Source organism: Chiloscyllium plagiosum, unplaced genomic scaffold (assembly GCF_037043375.1).
Source record: "Chiloscyllium plagiosum isolate Xiang-an unplaced genomic scaffold, Cpla_swu_hap1 HiC_scaffold_19, whole genome shotgun sequence".
NCBI classification, from domain to species: domain Eukaryota; kingdom Metazoa; phylum Chordata; class Chondrichthyes; order Orectolobiformes; family Hemiscylliidae; genus Chiloscyllium; species Chiloscyllium plagiosum.
This window is the reverse complement of record NW_028270157.1, coordinates 40,560,189-40,586,237: the sequence shown is the minus strand read 5'-3', so window position 1 is coordinate 40,586,237 and position 26,049 is coordinate 40,560,189. Positions and strand designations below refer to the sequence as shown.

General features: G+C 44.7%; 1 protein-coding gene across 1 annotated transcript; it reads left to right on the top strand.

The window, feature by feature from the left end:
* The first annotated feature begins 12,394 nt into the window (after positions 1-12,394).
* Positions 12,395-25,926, top strand: crebl2 (cAMP responsive element binding protein-like 2). Its single transcript, XM_087997247.1, has 4 exons — positions 12,395-12,555; positions 18,636-18,833; positions 19,241-19,385; positions 25,611-25,926. Coding segments are annotated over exons 1-4 (360 nt in total). The 5' UTR covers positions 12,395-12,540; the 3' UTR covers positions 25,613-25,926.
* Positions 25,927-26,049: the final 123 nt, after the last annotated feature.

Below are 26,049 nucleotides of genomic sequence, written 5' to 3'. Positions count from 1 at the left end.
GACATTGGGGATCATGGGATTGTTGTTATTTGGGGAGTGTGGGGTTGATGTTGTTTGGGGAGTGTGAGGTTGATGTTGTTTGGGGAGTGTGGGGTTGATCTTGTTATTTGGGGAGTGTGGGGTTGATGTTGTTTGGGGAGTGTGAGGTTGATGTTGTTTGGGGAGTGTGGGGTTGATCTTGTTGTTTGGGGAGTGTGTGGTTGATGTTGTTTGGGGAGTGTGAGGTTGATGTTGTTTGGGGAGTGTGAGGTTGATGTTGTTTGGGGAGTGTGGGGTTGATGTTGGTGTTTGGGGAGTGTGGGGTTGATGTTGTTTGGGGAGCGTGGGGTTGATGTTGTTTGGGGAGTGTGGGGTTGTTGTTGTTGTTTGGGGAGTGTGAGGTTGATGTTGTTTGGGGAGTGTGGGGTTGATGTTGTTGTTTGGGGAGTGTGTGGTTGATGTTGTTTGGTGAGTGTGGGATTGATGTTGTTTGGGGAGTGTGGTATTGATGTTGTTTGGGGAACGTGGGGTTGATGTTGTTGTTTGGGGAGTGTGAGGTTGATGTTGTTTGGGGAGTGTGAGGTTGATGTTGTTTGGGGAGTGTGGGGTTGTTGTTGTTGTTTGGGGAGTGTGAGGTTGATGTTGTTTGGGGAGTGTGAGGTTGATGTTGTTTGGGGAGTGTGGGGTTGTTGTTGTTGTTTGGGGAGTGTGAGGGTGATGTTGTTTGGGGAGTGTGAGGTTGATGTTGTTTGGGGAGTGTGGGGTTGTTGTTGTTGTTTGGGGAGTGTGAGGGTGATGTTGTTTGGGGAGTGTGAGTTTGATGTTGTTTGGGGAGTGTGAGGTTGATGTTGTTTGGGGAGTGTGAGGTTGATGTTGTTTGGGGAGTGTGGGGTTGATGTTGGTGTTTGGGGAGTGTGGGGTTGATGTTGTTTGGGGAGCGTGGGGTTGATGTTGTTGTTTGGGGAGTGTGGGGTTGTTGTTGTTTGGGGAGTGTGAGGTTGATGTTGTTTGGGCAGTATGGGGTTGATGTTGTTGTTTGGGGAGTGTGGTATTGATGTTGTTTATGGAGTGTGGGGTTGATGTTGTTTGGGGAGTGTGGGGTTGACGTTGTTGTTTGGGGACTGTGAGGTTGATGTTGTTTGGGGAGTGTGGGGTTGATGTTGTTGTTTTGGGAGTGTGTGGTTGATGTTGTTTGGGGAGTGTGGGGTTGTTGTTGTTGTTTGGGGAGTGTGAGGTTGATGTTGTTTGGGGAGTGTGAGGTTGATGTTGTTTGGGGAGCGTGAGGTTGATGTTGGTGTTTGGGGAGTGTGGGGTTTATGTTGTTTGGGGAGCGTGGGGTTGATGTTGTTGTTTGGGGAGTGTGGAGTTTTTGTTGTTGTTTGGGGAGTGTGAGGTTGATGTTGTTTGGGGTGTGTGGGGTTGATGTTGTTGTTTGGGGAGTGTGGTATTGATGTTGGTTATGGAGTGTGGGGTTGATGTTGTTTGGGGAGTGTGAGGTTGATGTTTGTTTGGGGAGCGTGGGGTTGATGTTGTTATTTGGGGAGTGTGGTGTTGTTGTTTGGGGAGTGTGGGGTTGTTGTTGTTTGGGTTTGTGAGGTTGGTGTTGTTTGGGGAGTGGAGAGTTGTTGTTGCGTATGGGGTTGTTGTTGCATGGGGCATATGAGGTTGTAATAGATGGGGTGGTTGTTTGAGGAGTGTGGGCTTGTTGTTGTAAATAGGGTTGTAGATGGGGTTGTTATTGTAGATGGGATTGTTTGCGGAGTGTGGGGTTGTTGCTGTTTGCGGGATGTTGGGTTGTTGTTTGGGGAGTGTAGGGATGTTGTTGTTTGGGGAGTGTGGGGTTGGTGTTGTTTGGGAGTGTGGGGTTGGTGTTGTTTGGGAGTGTGGGGTTGATGTTGTAGATGGGGCTGTTTGGGGAGTATGGTGTTGTTATTGTTTAGGGAGTGTGGGGTTGTTGTTGTAGATGTGTTGTTCCTTGGAGCATATGAGGTTGTAGTAGATAGGGTTGTTGTTTGTGGAGTGTGGGCTTGTTGTTGTAAATGGGGTTGTTGTTGTCGATGACATTGGGGATCATGGGGTTGTTGTTATTTGGGGAGTGTGGGGTTGATGTTGTTGTTTGGGGAGTGTGGGGTTGTTGTTGTTTGGCGAGTGTGAGGTTGATGTTGTTTGGGGAGTGTGAGGTTGATGTTGTTTGGGGAGCGTGGGGTTGATGTTGGTGTTTGGAGAGTGTGGTATTGATGTTGTTTATGGAGTGTGGGGTTGGTGTTGTTTGGGGAGTGTGAGGTTGGTGTTGTTTGGGGAGTGTGGGGTTGTTGTTGCAGATGGGGTGTTGTTGCATGGGGTATATGAGGTTGTAATAGATGGGGTGGTTGTTTGAGGAGTGTGGGCTTGTTGTTGTAAATAGGGTTGTTGTTGTAGATGGGGTTGTTATTGTAGATGGGTTTGTTTGGGGAGTGTGGGGTTGTCGCTGTTTGCGGGATGTTGGGTTGTTGTTTGGGAAGTGTAGGGATGTTGTTGTTTGGGGAGTGTGGGGTTGGTGTTGTTTGGGAGTGTGGGGTTGGTGTTGTTTGGGGAGTGTGGGGTTGATGTTGTAGATGGGGCTGTTTGGGGAGTATGGCGTTGTTATTGTTTATGGAGTGTGGGGTTGTTGTTGTAGATGTGTTGTTGCTTGGAGCATATGAGGTTGAGTAGATAGGGTTGTTGTTTGTGGAGTGTGGGCTTGTTGTTGTAAATGGGGTTGTTGTTGTCGATGACATTGAGGATCATGGGGTTGTTGTTATTTGAGGAATGTGGGGTTGATGTTGTTGTTTGGGGAATGTGGAGTTGTGGTTGTTGTTTGGGGAGTGTGAGGTTGGTGTTGTTTGGGGAGTGTGAGGTTGATGATGTTTGGGGAGCGTGGGGTTGATGTTGATGTTTGGGGAGTGTGGTATTGATGTTGTTCATGGAGTGTGGGATTGATGTTGTTTGGGGAGTGTGAGGTTGATGTTGTTTGGGGAGCGTGGGGTTGATGTTGTTTGGGGAGTGTGGGGTTGCTGTTGATGTTTGGGGAGTGTGGGGTTGTTTTTGTTTGGGGAGTGTAGGATTGTTGTTGTTGGTTGGGGAATGTGCGGTTATTGGTTAGGAAGTGTGGGTTTTTGTTGTTGTTTGCGGGGTTTGGGGTTGTTATTGTAGATGGGGTTGTTTGTGGAGTACGGGGTTTTTGTAGATGGGGTTGTTGTTCTTTGGGGAGTGTGAGGTTATTGTTGCAGATGGGGTTGTTTGGGGAGAAGTAGGTTGCTATTGAAATGGGGTTGTTTGTGGAGTGTGGGGTTGTTGTTGTTGGGGAGTGTGAGGTTGTCATTGTTGTTTGGGGAATGTGGAGTTGTTGTTGGGGAGTGTGGGGTTGTCATTGTTGTTTGGGGAATGTGGAGTTGTTGTTTTTTGGAATGTGGGGTTGTCATTGTTGTTTGGGGAGTGTGGGGTTGTTTTTGTTGGGGAGTGTGCGGTGTATGTTGGTGTTTGGGGAGTGTGGGGTTGTTGTTGTTGGGGAATGTGGGGTTTTTTGGGGAATGTGGGGTTGCCATTGTTGTTTAGGGAATGTGAAGTTCTTGTTGTTTGGGGAATGTCGGGTTTGTTGTTGTTTGGGGAGTATGGGGTTGTTGTTGTTTGGGGAGTGTGGGTTGTTTGTGGAGTGTGGGGTTGTTGTCATTTGGGGAGTGTAGGGTTGTTGAGAATGGGTGTGCTTGGGGAGTGTGGGGTTGTTGTTTGGGGAATGTGAGGTTGTTGTTTGGGGAGTGTGAGGTTGTTGTTGTTTGGGGAGTGTGAGGTTGTTGTTGTTTGGGGAGTGTGAGGTTGATGTTGTTTGGGGAGTGTGAGGTTGTTGTTTGAGGGTTGTGGGGTTGTTGGTGTTTGGGGAGTGTGAGGTTGATCTTGTTTGGGGAGTGTGGGGTTGATGTTGTTTGGGGTGTGTGGGATTGATGTTGTTTGGGGAGTATGGGGTTGATGTTGTTTGGGGAGTGTGGGGTTGATGTTGTTGTTTGTGGAGTGTTGGGTTGATGTTGTTTGGGGAGCGTGTGGTTGATGTTGTTGTTGGGGAGTGTGGGGTTGTTGTTGTTTGAGAGTGTGAGGTTGTTGTTGTTTGGGGAGTGTGGGTTTGTTGTTGTTTGGGGAGTGTGGGGTTGTTGTTTGGTGTTTGGGGAGTGTGGTATTGATGTTGTTCATGGAGTGTGGGGTTGATGTTGTTTGGGGAGTGTGAGGTTGATGTTGTGGGGTTGTTGTTTAGTGAGTGTGGGGTTGTTGTTTGGGGAGTGTGGTGTTGTTTGGGGAGTGTGGGGTTGTTGTTGTTTGGGTTTGTGAGGTTGGTGTTGTTTGGGGAGTGGAGAGTTGTTGTTGCAGATGGGGTTGTTGTTGCATGGGGCATATGAGGTTGTAATAGATGGGGTGGTTGTTTGAGGAGTGTGGGCTTGTTGTTGTAAATAGGGTTGTTGTTGTAGATGGGGTTGTTATTGTAGATGGGTTTGTTTGGGGAGTGTGGGGTTGTCGCTGTTTGCGGGATGTTGGGTTGTTGTTTGGGAAGTGTAGGGATGTTGTTGTTTGGGGAGTGTGGGGTTGGTGTTGTTTGGGAGTGTGGGGTTGGTGTTGTTTGGGGAGTGTGGGGTTGATATTGTAGATGGGGCTGTTTGGGGAGTATGGCGTTGTTATTGTTTAGGGAGTGTGGGGTTGTTGTTGTAGATGTGTTGTTGCTTGGAGCATATGAGGTTGAGTAGATAGGGTTGTTGTTTGTGGAGTGTGGGCTTGTTGTTGTAAATGGGGTTGTTGTTGTCGATGACATTGAGGATCATGGGGTTGTTGTTATTTGAGGAATGTGGGGTTGATGTTGTTGTTTGGGGAGTGTGGAGTTGTGGTTGTTGTTTGGGGAGTGTGAGGTTGGTGTTGTTTGGGGAGTGTGAGGTTGATGATGTTTGGGGAGCGTGGGGTTGATGTTGATGTTTGGGGAGTGTGGTATTGATGTTGTTCATGGAGTGTGGGATTGATGTTGTTTGGGGAGTGTGAGGTTGATGTTGTTTGGGGAGCGTGGGGTTGATGTTGTTTGGGGAGTGTGGGGTTGCTGTTGATGTTTGGGGAGTGTGGGGTTGTTTTTGTTTGGGGAGTGTAGGATTGTTGTTGTTGGTTGGGGAATGTGCGGTTATTGGTTAGGAAGTGTGGGTTTTTGTTGTTGTTTGCGGGGTTTGGGGTTGTTATTGTAGATGGGGTTGTTTGTGGAGTACGGGGTTTTTGTAGATGGGGTTGTTGTTCTTTGGGGAGTGTGAGGTTATTGTTGCAGATGGGGTTGTTTGGGGAGAAGTAGGTTGCTATTGAAATGGGGTTGTTTGTGGAGTGTGGGGTTGTTGTTGTTGGGGAGTGTGAGGTTGTCATTGTTGTTTGGGGAATGTGGAGTTGTTGTTGGGGAGTGTGGGGTTGTCATTGTTGTTTGGGGAATGTGGAGTTGTTGTTTTTTGGAATGTGGGGTTGTCATTGTTGTTTGGGGAGTGTGGGGTTGTTTTTGTTGGGGAGTGTGCGGTGTATGTTGGTGTTTGGGGAGTGTGGGGTTGTTGTTGTTGGGGAATGTGGGGTTTTTTGGGGAATGTGGGGTTGCCATTGTTGTTTAGGGAATGTGAAGTTCTTGTTGTTTGGGGAATGTCGGGTTTGTTGTTGTTTGGGGAGTATGGGGTTGTTGTTGTTTGGGGAGTGTGGGTTGTTTGTGGAGTGTGGGGTTGTTGTCATTTGGGGAGTGTAGGGTTGTTGAGAATGGGTGTGCTTGGGGAGTGTGGGGTTGTTGTTTGGGGAATGTGAGGTTGTTGTTTGGGGAGTGTGAGGTTGTTGTTGTTTGGGGAGTGTGAGGTTGTTGTTGTTTGGGGAGTGTGAGGTTGATGTTGTTTGGGGAGTGTGAGGTTGTTGTTTGAGGGTTGTGGGGTTGTTGGTGTTTGGGGAGTGTGAGGTTGATCTTGTTTGGGGAGTGTGGGGTTGATGTTGTTTGGGGTGTGTGGGATTGATGTTGTTTGGGGAGTATGGGGTTGATGTTGTTTGGGGAGTGTGGGGTTGATGTTGTTGTTTGTGGAGTGTTGGGTTGATGTTGTTTGGGGAGCGTGTGGTTGATGTTGTTGTTGGGGAGTGTGGGGTTGTTGTTGTTTGAGAGTGTGAGGTTGTTGTTGTTTGGGGAGTGTGGGTTTGTTGTTGTTTGGGGAGTGTGGGGTTGTTGTTTGGTGTTTGGGGAGTGTGGTATTGATGTTGTTCATGGAGTGTGGGGTTGATGTTGTTTGGGGAGTGTGAGGTTGATGTTGTGGGGTTGTTGTTTAGTGAGTGTGGGGTTGTTGTTTGGGGAGTGTGGTGTTGTTTGGGGAGTGTGGGGTTGTTGTTGTTTGGGTTTGTGAGGTTGGTGTTGTTTGGGGAGTGGAGAGTTGTTGTTGCAGATGGGGTTGTTGTTGCATGGGGCATATGAGGTTGTAATAGATGGGGTGGTTGTTTGAGGAGTGTGGGCTTGTTGTTGTAAATAGGGTTGTTGTTGTAGATGGGGTTGTTATTGTAGATGGGGTTGTTTGGGGAGTGTGGGGTTGTTGCTGTTTGCGGGATGTTGGGTTGTTGTTTGGGGAGTGTAGGGATGTTGTTGTTTGGGGAGTGTGGGGTTTGGTGTTGTTTGGGAGTGTGGGGTTGGTGTTGTTTGGGGAGTGTGGGGTTGATGTTGTAGATGGGGGTGTTTGGGGAGTATGGCGTTGTTATTGTTTAGGGAGTGTGGGGTTGTTGTTGTAGATGTGTTGTTGCTTGGAGCATATGAGGTTGTAGTAGATAGGGTTGTTGTTTGTGGAGTGTGGGCTTGTTGTTGTAAATGGGGTTGTTGTTGTCGATGACATTGGGGATCATGGGGTTGTTGTTATTTGGGGAGTGTGGGGTTGATGTTGTTGTTTGGGGAGTGTGTGGTTGATGTTGTTTGGGGAGTGTGGGGTTGATGTTGTTGTTTGGGGAGTGTGGTATTGATGTTGTTTGGGGAGCGTGGGGTTGATGTTCTTGTTTGAGAAGTGTTAGGTTGTTGTTGTTTGGGGAGTGTGAAGTTGATGTTGTTTGGGGAGTGTGGGGTTGATGTTGTTTGGGGAGTGTGGTATTGATGTTTTTTATGGAGTGTGGGGTTGATGTTGTTTGGGGAGTGTGAGGTTCATGTTGTTTGGGGAGCGTGGGGTTGATGTTGTTGTTTGGGGAGTGTGAGGTTGCTGTTGATGTTTGGGGAGTGTGGGGTTGATGTTGTTTGGGGAGTGTGGGGTTGATGTTGTTGTTTGTGGAGTGTGAGGTTGATGTTGTTGTTTGGGGAGTGTGGGGTTGACGTTGTTTGGGGAGCGTGGGGTTGATGTTGTTGTTTGGGGAGTGTGGGGTTGTTGGTGTCGTTTGGGGAGTGTGGGGTTGTTGTTGTTTGGGGAGTGTAGGATTGTTGTTGTTGGTTGGGGAATGTAGAGTTGTTGTTGTTCGGGAGTGTGGGGTTGTCATTGTTGTTTGGGAAGTGTGGGGTTGTTATTGTTGTTTGGGGAGTGTGGGGTTGTTTTTGTTGGGGAGTGTGCGGTTGATGTTGTTGTTTGGGGAATGTGGGGTTGTTGTTGTTGGGGAGTGTGGGGTTGTCATTGTTGTTTGGGGAGTGTGGGGTTGTTTTTGTTGGGGAGTGTGCGGTTGATGTTGTTGTTTGGGGAGTGTGGGGTTGTCATTGTTGTTTGGGGAATGTGTAGTTGTTCGGGGAATGTGGGGTTGCCAATGTTGTTTAGGGAATGTGGGGTTGTTGTTGTTTGGGGAATGTCGGGTTTGTTGTTGTTTGGGGAGTGTGGGGTTGTTGTTGTTTGAGAGTGTGAGGTTGTTGTTGTTGTTTGGGGAGTGTGGTATTGATGTTGTTGTTGGGGAGTGTGGGGTTGTCATTGTTGTTTGTGGAATGTGGAGTTGTTGTTGGGGAGTGTGGGGTTGTTTTTGTTGGGGAGTGTGCGGTGTATGTTGGTGTTTGGGGAGTGTGGGGTTGTTGTTGTTGGGGAGTGTGGGGTTTTTTGGGGAATGTGGGGTTGCCATTGTTGTTTAGGGAATGTGGGGTTCTTGTTGTTTGGGGAATGTCGGGTTTGTTGTTGTTTGGGGAGTGTGGGGTTGTTGTTCTTTGGGGAGTGTGGGTTGTTTGTGGAGTGTGGGGTTATTGTCATTTGGGGAGTGTAGGGTTGTTGTTGAGAATGGGGGTGCTTGGGGAGCGTGGGGTTGTTGTTTGGGGAGTATGAGGTTGGTGTTTGGGGAGTGTGAGGTTGTTGTTGTTTGGGGAGTGTGAGGTTGATGTTGTTTGGGGAGTGTGCGGTTGTTGTTTGGGGAGAGTGGGGTTGTTGTTGTTTGGTGAGTGTGAGGTTGATCTTGTTTGGGGAGTATGGGGTTGATGTTGTTTGAGGAGTGTGGGATTGATGTTGTTGTTTGGGGAGTGTGGGGTTGATGTTGTTTGGGGAGCGTGGAGTTGATGTTGTTGTTTGGGCACTGTTGGGTTGTTGTTATTTGGGGAGTGTGGTGTTGTTGGTGTTGTTTGGGGAGTGTGGGTTGTTGTTTGAGGAGTGTAGGATTGTCGTTGTTGGTTGGGGAATGTGCGGTTATTGGTTAGGAAGTGTGGGTTTTTGTTGTTGTTTGCGGGGTTTGGGTTGTTATTGTAGATGGGGTTGTTTGTGGAGTACGGGGTTTTGTAGATGGGGTTGTTCTTTGGGGAGTGTAAGGTTATTGTTGCAGATGGGGTTGTTTGGGGAGAAGGGGGTTGCTATTGTAGATGGGGTTGTTTGGGGAGTGTGGAATTGTTGTAGATGTTGTTGTTTGCGGAGTGTGTAGTTGTTGTTGTTGGGGAGTGTGGGGTTGTCATTGTTGTTTGGGGAATGTGGAGTTGTTCGGGGAATGTGGGTTTGTCATTGTTGTTTAGGGAATGTGGGGTTCTTGTTGTTTGGGGAATGTCAGGTTGTTCCTGTTGTTTGGGGAGTGTGCGGTTATTGTTGCTTGGGGAGTGTGGGTTTGTTGTTTGGGGAGTGTGGGTTGTTTGTGGAGTGTGGGGCTGTTGTCATTTGGGGAGTGTGGGGTTGTTGTTGAGAATGGGGGTGCTTGGGGAGTGTGGGGTTGTTGTTGTTTGGGGAGTGTGGGTTTGATGTTTGGGGAGTGTGGGGTTGTTGTTTGGGGAGTGTGGGTTGTTTGTGGAGTGTGGGGTTGTTGTCATTTGGGGAGTGTGGGGTTGTTGTTGAGAATGGGAGTGCTTGGGGAGTGTGGGGTTGTTGTTGTTTGGGGAGTGTGGGGTTGTTGATGTTTGGGGAGTGTGGGGTTGTTGATGTTTGGGGAGTGTGAGGTTGTTGTTGTTTGGGAAGTGTGGGGTTGTTGTTGTTTGGGGAGTGTGGGGTTGTTTGGTGATTGTGGGGCTGTTGTTTGGTGAGTGTGAGGTTGTTGTTTGGGGAGAGTGGTGTTGTTTGGGGAGTGTGGGGCTGTTGTGTGGGGATGCTGGGTTTGTTGTTGTTTGGGGAGTGTGGTGTTGTTGTTTGGGGAGTGTGAGGTTGTTGTTTGGGGAGTGTGGTGTCGTTGTTTGGGGATTGTGGGGCTGTTGTATGGGAATGCTGTGTTTGTTGTTGTTGTTTGGGGAGTGTGGTGTTGTTGTTTGGGGAGGCGGGGGTTGTTGTTGTCGATTGGGGAGTGTGGGGTTGTCATTTCCAGAGTGTGGGGTTGTTGTCATTTAGGGAGTGTGGGTTGTTGTTGTTTGGGGAGTATGCATTGTTGTTGTCAATTGGGGAGTGTTTGGGGATTGTGGGGTTGTTGTATGGGGAGGCTGGGTTTGTTATTGATTGGGAGTGTGGGGTTGTTGTTGTTTGGCTAGTGTGGGGTTGTTGTTGTTTCGGGAGTGTGGGGTTGTTGTTGTTTGGCTAGTGTGGGGTTGTTGTTGTTTGGGAGTGTGGGGTTGTTGTTTGGGGATGTGGGGTTGTTGTTGTTTGGGGAATGGGGGTTTGGTGTTTGGGTAGTGTGCAGTTGTTGTTTTGGGAATGTGGGATTTGTGTTGTTGTTTGGGGGTATGAGGTTGTTTGGGGGTGTTGGGTTGTTGTTATTTGGGAGTGTGAGGTTGTTCTTGTTTGGGTAGTGTGGGATGGTTGTTGTTTGGGGAGTGTGGGGTTGTTGTTGTTTGGGGGTGTGGGGTTGTTGTTTGGGGGTATGAGGTTGTTGTTTGGGAATGTTGGGTTGTTTTTTGGAGGTGTGGCGTTGTTGGTGTTTGGAGGTGTGGGGTTATTATATGAGGTTGTTGGTGTTTGGGGTTGTTGTTGGTGTTTGGGAGTGTAGGGTTGTTTGTGTTTGGGAGTGAGAGGTTGTTGTTTGGCGTGTGGGACTGTTGGTCTTTGGGGGTGTGGGGCTGTTGGTGTTTGAGGATGTGGGGTTGTTGTTATATGGGGTTGTTGGTGTTTGGCGGTGTTGGGTTGTTGTTATATGGGGTTGTTGTTGGTGTTTGCGAGAGTGGGGTTGTTGGTGTTTGACGATGTTGGGTTGTTGGTGTTTGGGGGTGTGGGGTTATTGGTGTTTGAGGATGGTGCGCTATTGGTGTTTGGGGGTGTGGGATTGTTATTGGTGTTTGAGGATGTTAGGTTGTTGGTATTTGGGGGTGTTTGGGGTTGTTGTGTTCGGGGTTGTTGCTGTTCGGGGGTGTGGGATTGTTGGTGTTTGAGGATGTTGGGTTGTTGGTATTTGGGGGTGTGGGGTTGTTGGTGTTTGAGGATGTTGGGTTGTTGGTGTTTGGGGGTGTGGGATTGTTGTTGGTGTTTGAGGATGTTGGGTTGTTGGTATTTGGGGGGTGAGATTGTTGTTGGTGTTTGGGGTTGTTGCTGTTCGGGGCTGTGGTTGGTGTTTGGTTTTGTGGGGTTGTTGGTGCTTGAGGATGTTGGGGTGTTGGTGTTTGGGGGTGTGGGGTTGTTGGTGTTTGAGGATGTGGGGTTGTTGATGTTTGGGGGTGTGGGGTTGTTCTTGTTTGGGGGTGTGGGATTGTTGTTGGTGTTTGAGGATGTTGGGTTGTTGATGTTTGGGGGTGTGGGTTGTTGTTGGTGTTTGGGGTTGTTGGTGTTTGGGGCTGTGGTTGGTGTTTGGGTTTGTGGGGTTGTTGGTGTTTGAGGATGTTGGGTTGTTGGTGTTTGGGGGTGTGGGGTTGTTGGTGTTTGAGGATGTTGGGTTGTTGGTGTTTGGGGGTGTGGGGTTATTGGTGTTTGACGATGTTGGGTTGTTGGTGTTTGGGGTGTGGGGTTATTGGTGTTTGGGGGTGTTTGAGGTTGTTGGTGTTTGGGGGTGTGATTGCTGTTTGGGGGTGTGGGGTTGTTGGTTTTTGAGGATGTTGGGTTGTTGGTGTTTGGGGATGTGGGGTTGTTGGTGTTTGAGGATGTTGGGTTGTTGGTGTTTGGGGTTGTTGGTGTTTGAGGATGTTGGGTTGCTGGTGTTTGGTGGTGTGGGGTTATTGGTGTTTCAGGATGTGGGGTTGTTGGTGTTTGAGGATGTTGGGTTGTTGGTGTTTGGGGTATGGGGTTGTTGGTGTTTGAGGATGTTGGGTTGTTGGTGTTCAGGGGTGTGGGGTTGTTGGTGTTTGAGGATGTTGGGTTGTTGGTGTTTGAGGATGTTGGGTTGCTGGTGTTTGTGGGTGTGGGGTTGTTGGTGTTTGAGGATGTTGGGTTGCTGGTGTTTGTGGGTGTGGGGTTGTTGGTGTTTGATGATGTTGCGTTGTTGGTGTTTGGGGGTGTGGGGTTGTTGGTGTTTGAGGATGTTGGTTGTTGGTGTTTGGGGGTGTTGGTGTTTGAGGATGTTGGTGTTTGGGGTGTGGGGTTGTTGGTGTTTGGGGGTGTGGGGTTGTTGGTGTTTGAGGATGTTGGGTTGTTGGTGTTTGAGGATGTTGGTTGTTGGTGTTTGAGGATGTTGGTGTTTGGGGATGTTGGTGTTTGGGGTGTGGGGTTGTTGGTGTTTGGGGGTGTGGGGTTGTTGGTGTTTGAGGATGTTGGGTTGTTGGTGTTTGGGGGTGTGGGGTTGTTGATGTTTGGGGGGTGTGGGGTTGTTGGTGTTTGGGGGTGTGGGGTTGTTGGTGTTTGGGGTTGTGGGGTTGTTGGTGTTTGAGGATGTTGGGTTGTTGGTGTTTGGGGTGTGGGGTTGTTGGTGTTTGGGGGTGTGGTGTTATTGATGTTTGGGGGGTGTGGGGTTGTTGGTGTTTGGGGGTGTGGTGTTATTGATGTTTGGGGGGTGTGGGGTTGTTGGTGTTTGGGGGTGTGGTGTTATTGATGTTTCAGGATGTGGGGTTGTTAGTGTTTGTGGAGTGAGGTTGTTATTGTGTGTGTTGGGCCCGCTTGTGCGCAGCGCTGACATTGCAGAGGCTCCGTCGCCGAGTGATGACGATCCTGCACATGCGCCTCTGTTTGTTTTCAAGCGAGTGGCTGCGAGTGGTCGGGAGAGAACAAGATCTGGAAGTGTGGCCTCTGTTGCTAACAGGGCCCCTCCTGGCGACCGGGGCCTGGGGGTTGTTGGTGTTGGTGTTGGTGTCTGACCGAGGCAGTGGCTTATCGGCCCAGTATGGATGACAGTAAGGTGAGTGTGCCGAGTGGTATCAACATGTCTCTGCTCGGGCCCACGGAGAGCCATGTTTGTAAACATGTTTCAGCTCTGTTTTCGCTTATACTTATTTTAAACGTGTCCTTAAATCACCAATAGTATAGTAAGGGAAGTATAGGTTAAATTTGGAATATTATTACAGCCTCTTAAAAACAATATTAAAAGAATCTAGATCTTTAAATAAGTTTGTGTCAAGTATATAGCTATTTTTCGTTAAAGAAGTTGAATTCTTGCGATAATGGGGTTTTCACAAAATATATGGTGATGTTACAGTACTAGCACAAATGATATGTATATAATAGAGAAAGTACACAAAGTGACAGAGGCATACATTCAGTAAAAGATCTTATAGTATTGAAAACATAACTAGATGCTTTTTAACAAAGTTAGTATCTGAATTATGGACATTTACTATAAACCGACCGACTCTCACAGCTACCTAGACTACACCTCCTCCCACCCTGCCCCCTGTAAAAACGCCATCCCATATTCCCAATTCCTTCGTCTCCGCCGCATCTGCTCCCAGGAGGACCAGTTCCAATACTGCACAACCCAGATGGCCTCCTTCTTCTAAGACCGCAATTTCCCCCCAGACGTGATTGACGATGCCCTCCACCGCATCTCCTCCACTTCCCGCTCCTCTGCCCTTGAGCCCCGCCCCTCCAATCGCCACCAGGACAGAACCCCACTGGTCCTTACCTACCACCCCACCAACCTCCATATACATTGTATCATCCGTCGTCATTTCCGCCACCTCCAAACGGATTCCACCACCTGGGATATATTTCCCTCCCCTCCCCTATCAGTGTTCCGAAAAGACCACTCCCTCCATGACTCCCTCGTCAGGTCCACACCCCCCCACCAACCCAACCTCCACTCCCGGCACCTTCCCCTGCAACCGCAAGAAATGCAAATCTTGTGCCCACACCTCCCCCCTTACTTCCCTCCAAGGCCCCAAGGAATCCTTCCATATCCACCACAAATTCACCTGCACCTCCACACACATCATTTACTGCATCCGCTGCACCCGATGTGGCCTCCTCTATATTGGGGAGACAGGCCGCCTACTTGCGGAACGTTTCAGAGAACACCTCTGGGACACCCGGACCAACCAACCCAACCACCCTGTGGCTCAACACTTCAACTTCCCCTCCCACTCCACCAAAGACATGCAGGTCCTTGGACTCCTCCATCGCCAGACCATAGCAACACGACAGTTGGAGGAAGAGCGCCTCATCTTCCGCCTAGGAACCCTCCAACCACAAGGGATAAACTCAGATTTCTCCAGTTTCCTCATTTCCCCTCCCCCCACCTTGTCTCAGTCAAATCCCTCGAACTCAGCACCGCCTTCCTAACCTGCAATCTTCTTCCTGACCTCTCTGCCCCCACCCCCACTCCGGCCTATCACCCTCACCTTAACCTACTTCCAACGCCCCTCCCCCAAGTCCCTACTCCCTACTTTTTATCTTAGCCTGCTGGACACACTTTCCTCATTCCTGAAGAAGGGCTCATGCCCGAAACGTCGATTCTCCTGCTCCTTGGATGCTGCCTGACCTGCTGCGCTTTTCCAGCAACACATTTTCAGCTCTGATCTCCAGCATCTGCAGTCCTCACTTTCTCCTCTGAATTAATTATGTAAGCTTTCACATTTTTACACATTTATTGTTACAAACTACTTAAATGTTGTTCTAGCTCTGATATGTAAGAGGAATTTTCCTCTCTGTTAGTTACTCTCATATCTCTCACTTCCTGGAATTTGAGTTTTTGTCGCAAATAGGCCATTGTTCCTTCCAACTTCCATTAGATCTGCATTTTCTGGTCTTGTCAAGTAGTAACTTTGAGTATTTGCTTGGAAAGAATCTTAAATCCACTTCAAGCTGTTAAGCTGGCACTGATGATTCTTCCCTTCTGGCCACATCAGTGTCCTTAAATGTCTCTGAGATGCATCTCTTCAAGTACAGACATTTTCCTTCTTGTACCTAGTTCTGTTGGTTGACAAAGCCCAAGCAGTCTCCTTTTTTTTTTACTGATAATGGAAAACTGCTGTTTGTGATATTCATTGATTTGTACAGACGTTTGTAACTTGATCTCAAAAAATGGTTTCTTCTGCACTCTTTCCCCATGGCAACCTCACATCCAGGTAGAAATGCTGATTAGTTATTCTTGATTTTCACAGTCGGTACAAAGCACAATTGTTTATTTTTAACTTTTTTTTAGACTTTGGGAGGTTGAGTCTACCTAATGTAAACTTGGACTGCTGCCATTGTCTCCAACCTTAGACTGTCACCCCAGTAATACAATCTGGGCCCCTTTTTGATCTTTAACCACTCCAGGCCTGTTGCCAAGCAAAGTTCAGAACAGGTCACAGGGACCCTCTATTTTACCTTGAATTATGAACACAGTTCCAAAATCTCCCAAGATCCATGCACGGCAGCAATTTCTGAAACTGGAAGTCAGTGCCTTTATTAGCACCAGTGTGTCAGTTGCTGTTCGTGGACATTCTGAGTTTGCAGAAAACCGTGCTAATTATCATTGATCATTACAATGCTAGTTGTCTACAACTGAATTCGTGAAAGCACAGGTGATGTTCTTGGGACATAACATCAATCATGGAAGGTTGACCCCACAGAACGCAAAGGCGAAGGCCATTGAGGAATTTCCACGACCAACCTCGAAGAAAGAGGTGCTTTGATTCTTAGCACTCAGCGGATTCTATCAGAAGTTTGTTCCAAACTTCAGCAGTGTAGTGCCACCGTTAACCAATTTGCTGAAGAAGAACACAAAGTTTTGGTGGACAGAACAATGCTAGGTGGCATTTGACCATTTGAAATCAATATTAACCACTACACCAGTTTTAGCTACATCAAACTTTTTAAAACCTTTTAAAGTTGCCATCGATGCTAGTGACAGGAGTTGGAGCTGTACTCCTACAGGAAGGTGAGGATGAGATTGAACTGCCAGTTGGTTACTTTTCAAAGAAGATCAACAACCACCAGATGAAATACTCCATGATTGAAAAAAAAACTATTGAGTTTGGTACTGGCCTTACACCATTTTAATGTGTATATCACGAACAATGCATCTGAGATGGTTGTGTACGCACATCACAAACCGCTTACGTCCTTAGAACACTTTAAAGACAAAAATATGAGACTATTTCATTGGAGTCTTATCTTACAGACTTTTAGTTTAAAAATTGTACATGTTGTGGGTCGTTTATATAAGTTATTGGTATGTTAGGGTAATGTGTTTAAACGTAAGTAAAAAACAAAGAAGCCATCTTTTCATTATGACGTTTCATTTTTTTCTTAAGGGGTGGATATTATTGAGGTGTAGAAGTGCACTGAAACTTTAAGAGAGTTAAAAGCTAGCAGAAGTACCTGACAGCACCAAGTGTTCTGAACAAGCTAAAATGTAACCTTTTGGTCCAACAGCTAGAGTAGCTGGTTGCTTGGAGACAAAAAAAAAATTTCGAATTAGACCAATCAATTTAAAATGTACCCCGAAAAATACCAAACTCCGATCAAGTTTGAATTTAGTATATTGACAATACTAAAGCCAATGACACAATCTGATGCTTTGGGGTATAGGATTGGGAAAGCTTGAACAGTTGAGGGAGAACTGCCAAAAGACCAACAGGTGTATGCTGCCAGTAAGAACTCTCTGAGAGGGACCTGTCTAGAGAAGGAGTTTGCACAGAGAAAAAAATATCAACACTGACCTGGAGAGCAAATCTACAGAGGAAGAAATAAAAGGGAAGATTCGATAGCTGTCGGTTTTTGAAATTTGAATTTTTGGTAAATCTTAATTGAGGATTTTATTGGACTAGTATTATAGAAGGGGACGTAAAAGATAGCTTAGAGGAAGAAGTTGTAAAGAGTTAATTATTTGCTGTTATGTTTTAAGAAAGAAAGTTTTTACTTTAAATAGTTCTTGGCCTCTCAAATTTAAATTAAGCAGGAGGGTTAACCTCATGTCGTAACACTACAGATCTCCTGATCCTAGGAGAAAGTGAGGACTGCAGATGCTGGAGATCAGAGTCGAGAGTGTGGTGCTGGATCCCCCAAAAGGATCCTTCCACATCCAACAGAAATTTACCTGTACCTCTACCAATGTCATCTACTGTATCCATTGCACCCGATGTGGTCTCCTCTACATCGGGGAGACAGGATGCCTATTTGCGGATTGTTTCAGAGAACATATCCGGAACACTTGCACCAACCAACCTCACACACTGTGGCTGAACATTCAACTGCCCTCCTGCTCTGTCAAAGACATGCAGGTCCTGGACCTCTGCCATTTCCAAACCCTTACCATCCAGTGCCTGGAGGAAGAACGCCTCATATTCCGCCTTGGGGGCCCTCCAACTACACAGGATTCATGTGGACTTCAACAGTTTCCTCATCTTTCCCCCCCATTATCCTAATCCCATGCCTCCAACTCAGCACCACCCTCCTGAACTGTCAATCACCTTTTCCATCTATCCACTCCATCCTCCTCTCCAACCTATCACCTTCTCCCTCACCTTCAGCTACCTATTGCACTCTCAGCTACCTTCACCCCACCCCCGCCACAACCCCCCCTCCCATTTATCTCTCAGCCCCCTGGCCCACAAGCCTCGTTCCTGATGAAGGGCTTATGCCTGAAACATTGATTCTCCTGCTCCTCGGATGCTGCCTGACCTGCTGTGCTTTTCTAGCACCGCACTCTCGATTCAGACCTCCTGATACACTGGGTAAATGGGTGATGTAAAGTGTAAATTTGAAGAACAGAGAAGCACTTGGAACAAAAATGCGAATATGATGTGAAATTTGAATTTTCATATAGTATTTGAGATTCTGTGCTTTTCACACTGTATTTGGGAGTTTTCTGGAGCAATATATATTAAAGCCTGCATGGCAACAAAATATATTTTCTGATGAGCATCATAACAGAATCAGATTGTGGTGAGACACACCTGTGGAGTACTGACGATAACATGATTGAATTTATTGCTAGGTTTGAGAATCAGAAAACTGGGGTTCTAAATTTAATGGAAGGTGAATTTTGAAGGGATGAGAAAAGAATTAAGAACGGTAAACGGAGTTGAACAGCTGATAAATTGACAGGCAAAAGTGCAATGTACCATTGCTGAAAGGTTAAAGCTCTGTTTCTGTCATAAAGGTCAACAGCAAAAGGTTAGAGACAATATCAATCTTTTATATAGTGGTTTTCACAACACCAGACATTAAGTACTTCATAGCGACAAGTTGTATAGACATTGCTGTAGTGCAGGAAATTGGTAAAATTCGAAACAACTGCAGATGCTGTAAATCGGAAACAAAACAGAAGTTGCTGGTAAAGTTCAGATCTGGCAACATCTGCTTAAGAGAAATCAAAGGTAACATTTTAGGTCTGGTGACGCATTCTGAGGAAGGGTCACCAGACCAAAACATAACTTTGATTTCTCTGCACAGATGCTGCCATACCTACTGAGCTTATCCAGCAGTTCCTGTTTTTTGTAGGAAATTGGTAGCCAATTCGTCTGTAACAAGCTTCCTCAAACAACCTTGTAATAATTGCTTCATAATCCCTGTTTGACTAACAAAAAGCTTGTACAAATATAGGGGAAAGTGGCTGATCTCTCATTTTATTACAGTATGTGTGATTCCCTTTTAAATTGTGTATTTCCCATCCAATATATATCTTGGGCAGTATCCAAATTATATTGGTGTGTGCAAACAATTTTGCCACATATTCTGTAAAATCCCATTTAAAGTTAGAGAGCAATTTAAAAAGAAACTACAAATGGGCACCAGGAAAATGTGAGGTACAAATAGGCCATCATGTTAATATACTAGATTGATACACTAAACTTGTCATTAATTGAAGGGAAGTTATAACTTTCATAGCTTTCATGGCTAACAGTTCATAGATCTTTTGAAAATGGAACAAAAGATGTGTTCTGTCTGAATTCAATAAATGCAAATTTCAAAATACTTAATGGGTGGAATTTGTTGAACTGCAGTATCTGTATGTCATACTTTGTTTATCCCTATAAACATTTCCTCTCCCAGGTGGTGGGAGGTAAAGTGAAGAAACCTGGAAAGCGAGGACGTAAACCAGCTAAAATTGATTTAAAGGCAAAGCTTGAGAGAAGTCGCCAGAGTGCCAGAGAATGCAGAGCAAGAAAGAAATTGCGATATCAGTACTTGGAAGAGCTTGTGTCTAGAAGAGAGAGAGCAATCTGTGCTCTGAGGGAAGAGCTAGAGATGGTAAGTTACAGTGTTGATGACTAGCATTGTTATGATGAAGCATGAGAAACATGGTTTGGACTTTGAAGTAACTTTTTTTGTTTTATTAATCCTGCCCATATTTCTAAAGCTGGTTAGTCCTCAGAAGATTCTTGAAAATTTCTGTTTGTCAGGTTTCATCACTTTTTGGTAAAACTTGAAGCATTGTTTTGGCAACATTTTTAGACTATTCCTTCTGGGCTGCTTCTTTACATGTAATATTTTGCTGTCCTGAACTGATAAGTTCCTGTATCTGTACTTACAATTGTATTTGGAATGATTTCAGTGGATACTGCCAGCTGAATTTTTTGAGAGCTCTTAAGTAGACACACAGGACTTTGGTCTGCACCTGTATTTGAAGTCCACACTGGTGTCTTTTTATTTTGTAGTACAAGCAGTGGTGCACAGCAATGGACCAGGGAAAAATACCATCAGAAATAAAAGCACTACTCACAGGGGATGAGCAAAGTAAAGCACAGCAGACTGTGAACAAACAAACAAAAGCAAGAACTGAAGGAAGTGCCAATTTGGTCTGTAAGTATTTTACATTAATTACTTGAATTAAGTCCTTTTAAACATGTGGTGTTAAACACTAGCATAACAAGTTTATTAGATTAGGTATCAGTCATGACTCAGTGACTCTGATTCAGATGATTGAATGCTTAAGTTGTTCTTCACTAATCTAGACTAACATTAATGCAATACCAGTGATACGCTGTTAGAAATGAGAAGGTGCTGTACTTTGGGATGCTGGCCTTTCATCCAGTTTTACAATGCTGTCTGGGATTTTGGTTAATATTTAACCCTCAACTAACAACAAATTAGCAATGGTACAACAGATTACCTATTATTATCATGTTACCGTTTGTGACATCTTTTTGTATTTGGAAAGGCAAGGACTGATTAGGGATAGTCAACATGGCTTTGTGTGTGGGAAATCATGTCTCACAAACTTGATTGTTACTTCTTCAAAAAAACTCAGAGGATTGATGAGGGCAGAGCGGTAGATGTGATCTATGTGGACTTTAGTAAGGCGTTCAACAAGGTTCCCCATGGGAGACTGGTTAGCAAGGTTAGATCTCACAGAATAAAGGGAGAACTAGCCATTTGGGTACAGAACTGGCTCAAAGGTAGAAGACAGAGGGTGGTGGTGGAGGGTTGTTTTTCAGACTGGAGGCCTGTGACCAGTGGAGTGCCACAAGAATCGGTGCTGGGTCCTCTACTTTTTGTCATTTATATAAATAATTTGGATGCAAGCATAAGAGGTATAGTTACTAAGTTTGCAGATTACACCAAAATTGGAGATCTAGTGGACAGTGAAGAAGTTTACAACAGGATCTTGATCAGATGGGCCAATGGGCCGAGAAGTGGCAGATGGAGTTTAATTCAGATAAATGTGAGGTGCTGCATTTTTTTGGGAAAGCAAATCTTAGTAGGACTTATACACTTAATGGTAAGGTCCTAGAGAGTGTTGCTGAACAAAGAGACCTTGGAGTGCAAGTTCATAGCTCCTTGAAAGTGGAGTCACAGGTAGATAGAATAGTGAAGAAGGCGTTTGGTATGCTTTCTTTTATTGGTCACAGTATTGAGTACAGGAGTTGGGAGGTCATGTTGCAGCTTACAGGACGTTGGTTAGGCCACCGTTGGAATATTGTGTGCAATTCTGGTCTCCTTCCTATCGGAAAGATGTTGTGAAACTTGAAAGAGTTCAGAAAAGATTTACAAAGATGTTGCCAGGGTTGGAGGATTTGAGCTATAGGGAGAGGCTGAACAGACTAGGGCTGTTTTCCCTGGAGCGTCGGAGGCTGAGGGGAGACCTTATAGAGGTTTACAAAATTATGAGGGGTATGGATAGGGTAAATAGGCAAAGTCTTTTCCCTGGGGTGGGTGAGTCCAGAACTAGAGGGCATAGGTTTAGGGTGAGAGGAGAAAGATATAAAAGGGACCTAAGCGGCAACTTTTTCACACACAGGGTGGTACGTGTATGGAATGCGCTGCCTGAGGAAGTGGTGGAGGCTGGTACAATAGCAACATTTAAAAGGCATTTGGATGTGTATATGAATAGGAAGGGTTTGGAAGGATATTGGCCGGGTGCTGGCAGATGGAACTAGATTGGGTTGGGATATCTAGTCGGCATGGACGGGTGGACCGAAAGGTCTTTTTCCATGCTATACATCACTATGACTCGATGTGCACATATCAGTTGCCATATTTCATATATTGCTGCAGTAACCCTCGGCTAATGTTCTGGAGATATGAGTTTGGATCCCACTATGCAGATGGTGAAATTTGAATTCAACAAAAAAAACTGAAATAAGAAGCTCGCAAAATAGCAACCATGAGGGAGCGTATCCTACAGTCAACATTGCATGAAGCAGTTCGGGCAGAATGTCCTGCTTCCTGGTCAGTGGGAGATAAACAAATTGTAGGCAAATTTCATAAAAGCGTCAAAATAATAGTGTAATAATATTATGTAATTTCATCTTACTAACGTATAATTTGAATAGACCGATTGTGAAAGGCTTGGAAAGGGTGGAATTATTAAAATGTGTCCAGGAGACCTTTTTAAGTCCTACAAGAAAGGGGATGGCCTTGGACCTAATTTTACAGAATGAAGGCAAGCAAGTAGTACTTTGATGATAGTGACCATAATTCAGAAAGTATTGAGATAATTATGTTGTGGACAAAGATGGACTAGAAATGTTTGTTCTGAATTGGAACAAGGTCAATATTAATATAGACAAGATTTGGCCAAAGTGGGGAACAGCTACTTGCAGGAAACTTCATATCAGAGCTGTGGGAGACATTCAAAAGAGTAGTTGTGAGAGTGCAGTGCCAGTATGTTCATAAAAGGTGAAGGGTGGGACCAACTAGAACCCTGGATGTGAAGGGGCACACAGATTGGATAAGGAAAAAAAGAAAGCTTATGGTGGATACCAAAGGCTGAAAACCGTGGATGTCCTAGAGGAATATAGTAACGACAGGGAGCTGCTTAAAAAAGAAATTTAGGAGAGCAAAGAGAAAACATGAAAAACACTAGCGGATAACATAAAGACAATCCAAAGGTACTTATAAGTATATTAGGAGCAACAGAATAACTAAGGAAAGAGTAGGATTCTTTTGGACCAAGGTCCAAAGGTGCATGTGGAACTGGTAGGTATGCCTTGGGTTTTACATTTGTATTTTGCATCTGTATTCATGTAGAGAAGGATGATGTTAGTATGGAATACAGGGAGGGTGACTGTGATGTACTTGAATGAATTAATATGACAGAGGAGACATTATCAGCAGTTTTAACAGGCTTGAATGTGGATAACTCCATAGGCATAGAGGAGATGTATCCTAAGCTGCTATGCGAGTTAAGGGAGGAGATTGCAGGGGCTCTGACATTAATCTTGAAATCCTCTTTGGCCACTGGAGGAATGTGAAAGGACTGGAGGACATTCTTCGAGAAGGATAGTTAGGTTAAACAAGGAAACCACAGACCAGTGAGTCTAACTTCTGTGGTAGGGAAATTATTGGGAAAAATTCTAAAGGACAAAATAAACTTTAACTTAGAGATGGAAGGATTGATCAAGGATACTGAGCATGGCTTTGAAAGGATGGGATCATGTCTAAATTTGATTGAATATTTCAACAAGGTGTCTAGGTGTATAGATAATGGGAGTGCAGTTAATGGACTTCAGTTAGGCTTTGATAAACTCTTTCATGGCAAACCGGTTAAAACACTAAGAGTCCAATTTTGCCAAATCTGTATCATGCCAGATGAACTAATAAATTGAAAAGTCTGCATGCTGAAGTCCTGGACCACAGCTGTCTATTAACTAAAATAATCGTTGGTCAAGTCTCTTTCTTAGGCGTTTCGTGTTTTCACCCATGATCAGTCGAGAGTTGATAGGCGGGAGAGTGGTTGAGGATGTGTATAGGAGGTTAGTGTTGGGAGAATAAATTGTTTTTAGGGTTGTAGTGCATATTGATAAGGGCCTATGGAACAGTGGAGATTCAAAGACTTGGGGATTCTAGTGCACTGATCATTACAATTAAACATTTGATACAAAGGTATATTCAAATCTAAAATATATTCAAACCTATATTCCAGCTGTCTTGATGCAAAGGAAGGGGTTCTGCTACATCTGTACATTGATCTAGTTAGATCACATCAGTGCTAATGTGTGCAATTTTCAGTGTGATTATCTTGGAAAATATTAACCTAGGAAGGAGATTTGTAAGTGTGTTACCAGTTCTCCAGTGGTCAAATTTAGAAATAGTACAATATTTTGTGTATTCTGCAATGTAAACATGGGGATGCTCTGATAGGTTTTTAAAAGAAATTATTGGTGCAGATCAAGAGAAGTTCTCATTGTTTGTTGGGGAATTTTGTTCTTGGGAGCATAATCCTACAAACCATAACCAGGAGACAAGTTGGGAAGCATTTCACATAAAGAATGGTAGGATTGTGAAACTCTCCAACAGAAGCTGTAGATGATGGCTCAATTACTTTTAAGTTTAAGATTGACAGATTTTTTTTGTTAATTAATAGGTGGATAAACGAAGTCAGGGTACAGTTTGGCTCCAGGCTAAATGAAAACCTACTGCTGTTCCTGTATTCTGTTTCCATCGTGGAATTAGTTTGTGTGTAAGGTTATTTACAAACTGCTTCAGTGCATGGAGCTAAGTAGGCATTTCTATTTGTTCTTCACTTAATTTTCCTATTGTTGATACAGGTGCCTGTTGTGTCACTTGCTTACTTGGGATTAGTAAACAGTCAGTAAGTTTGTACACAAATCTAATCCATACAAGTTGTGGGTGGCACGGTGGCACAGTGGTTAGCACTGCTGCCTCAGACCCGGGTTCAATTCCCGCCTCAGGCGACTGACTGTGTGGAGTTTGCACATTCTCCCCGTGTCTGCGTGGGTTTCCTCCGGGTGCTCCGGTTTCCTCCCACAGTCCAAAGATGTGCAGGTGAGGTGAATTGGCCATGCTAAATTGCCCGTAGTGTTAGGTAAGGGTAGGTGAATGTAGGGGTATGGGTGGGTTGCGCTTCGGCGGGTCGGTGTGGACTTGTTGGGCTGAAGGGCCTGTTTCCACACTGTAATGTAATCTAAAAAAAAGTTACAGGAGAGCTCAGCAAAGATATCTAATTATGAGATGGCTGAACATGTGCTGTTTTACATTTTGGTTCTGTAATGAAACTCACCTTAGCTGCATATTCTCTTAGTGATATTGCAACAATACCAGCAAATTCAATTTGTTCCATGTGGCATTAACAAATCGCTAAGTGCAGTAGACACAACCAAGTCAATGGAACTTGACTATGGGCTTTTTGTGGTGCTGAAGACTGGTGTGCCAGACCTAGCTGAGATGTGCTAATACAGCAGTGATGCTGTTTTCTCCTTAACAATGTACAAGTTTCTCATATATGTACAAAGCCTAAAGGAATACTCATTCACTTATAGCTCTATCAGCTTCTTAATCTTGGTGGAAGGAAAAGCATTGCCTACTCACCATTAAACAGCTTGCTGATGCTTGGTTTAGATTTTCCATAACCATTCAGCAGCTGGCCTTATCACAACTTTAATTCAGAAAATGAAACTTTGCTAAATGTTGGAGGAGATAAGAGAATGTAATTGTTCTCAACGTCAAGGTAACATTTCCCAATGTGACACCAAGTAGCTCAAGCAAAATTAAGTGAGGATTAGGGTTAGTGTTAGGAAGTGTATCTAATGCCAGAGGAGATGATTGAAGTTGTACCAATTAACTAATGATCATACCCATAGGTATTACTGTAGGAGTTTCTTAGAGAAACACTCTCAGCCCAACCATATTTGGCTATCATCTATAATTGTTCTTTAGTCGTAAGGTCAGGAGTGTGGCTGTTCATTAATTTCTCAGCTTCGATTGGCAGCAGTAAGTGGAACCAGGAATGCAATTCAGTTGATTCACAAGTTGGTTAATATAACCTTTCAGAGATAGGATATATATTTCAAAATAATTAAGCGCAAGCAAATGAGATGTAATGAAGTTTCCAGTGTTAGAGATTTTCATAACTATGGAGAATCTGGTTACAAAAATAAGCCTATCAGTCACTGCTAATACTAATCCTTCATTAAGTCACCCATTTCAAAGTCCCTCTTTATAATACGAACAACTGCAAGTATGTCTTGCAATAGCAAATAATTACTGATAAAATAAAATTGTGGGCGGCACGGTGGCACAGTGGTTAGCACTGCTGCCTCACAGCGCCTGAGACCCGGGTTCAATTCCCGCCTCAGGCGACTGACTGTGTGGAGTTTGCACATTCTCCCCGTGTCTGCGTGGGTTTCCTCCGGGTGCTCCGGTTTCCTCCCACAGTCCAAAAGATGTGCAGGGTCAGGTGAATTGGCCATGCTAAAATTGCCCGTAGTGTTAGGTAAGGGGTAAATGTAGGGGTATGGGTGGGTTTCGCTTCGGCGGGTCGGTGTGGACTTGTTGGGCCGAAGGGCCTGTTTCCACACTGTAATGTAATCTAAAAGATAAACGCTTCATTTGTCTAAGATATAATCCCTAGTAATTTATGCTGCAGTATGAGTCCTTCATATTTGTGGAAGTTCTTCTATGACATTATTTCCTAATGGGCTAGATTAATTTATGATATCTGGTTGGCATGGACAAATTGGACCAAAAGGTCTGTTTCCATGCTATATGACTTTGAGTAAACGTAATATTGTTGAAGTTTTTTCACTTATGCTGTCTTCCAATTAATATTGTTTTTTATTACAGAATAACTCTGACATTCTGTTACTTGGAATTGATGATGAGGAAATGATCAAGTGAAAATCTGTATTTGCCAGTTTAAGTGATATTGTGCAGTACTGGTGACTAACCAGAGAAAGAAGCTAAAATCATTCTCAACTGTACCCTTCGGCAAAATTTGAAATATTATGTTCTTTAACAAATGTAGAATAATATTTTATGAATTCAATTTCTGAGTTTCTAATTATGCTGTATATCTGTAAGTAATGTAAATTGAATGTGGGTTACTTTTTATAATTTTTAATGTAAAAAATAGTAAAATAAAAATTGTGATTTAAAAACATTTATGGCACTGCACAATGTTATTTGTTGCCGTTCTTCCTCACAGGTTTTCAAATTTACATGAAAGATGAGGGAAAGAGAATTGTGGCCCATATATTGCTGGGATAGATTAATGAAATATTAT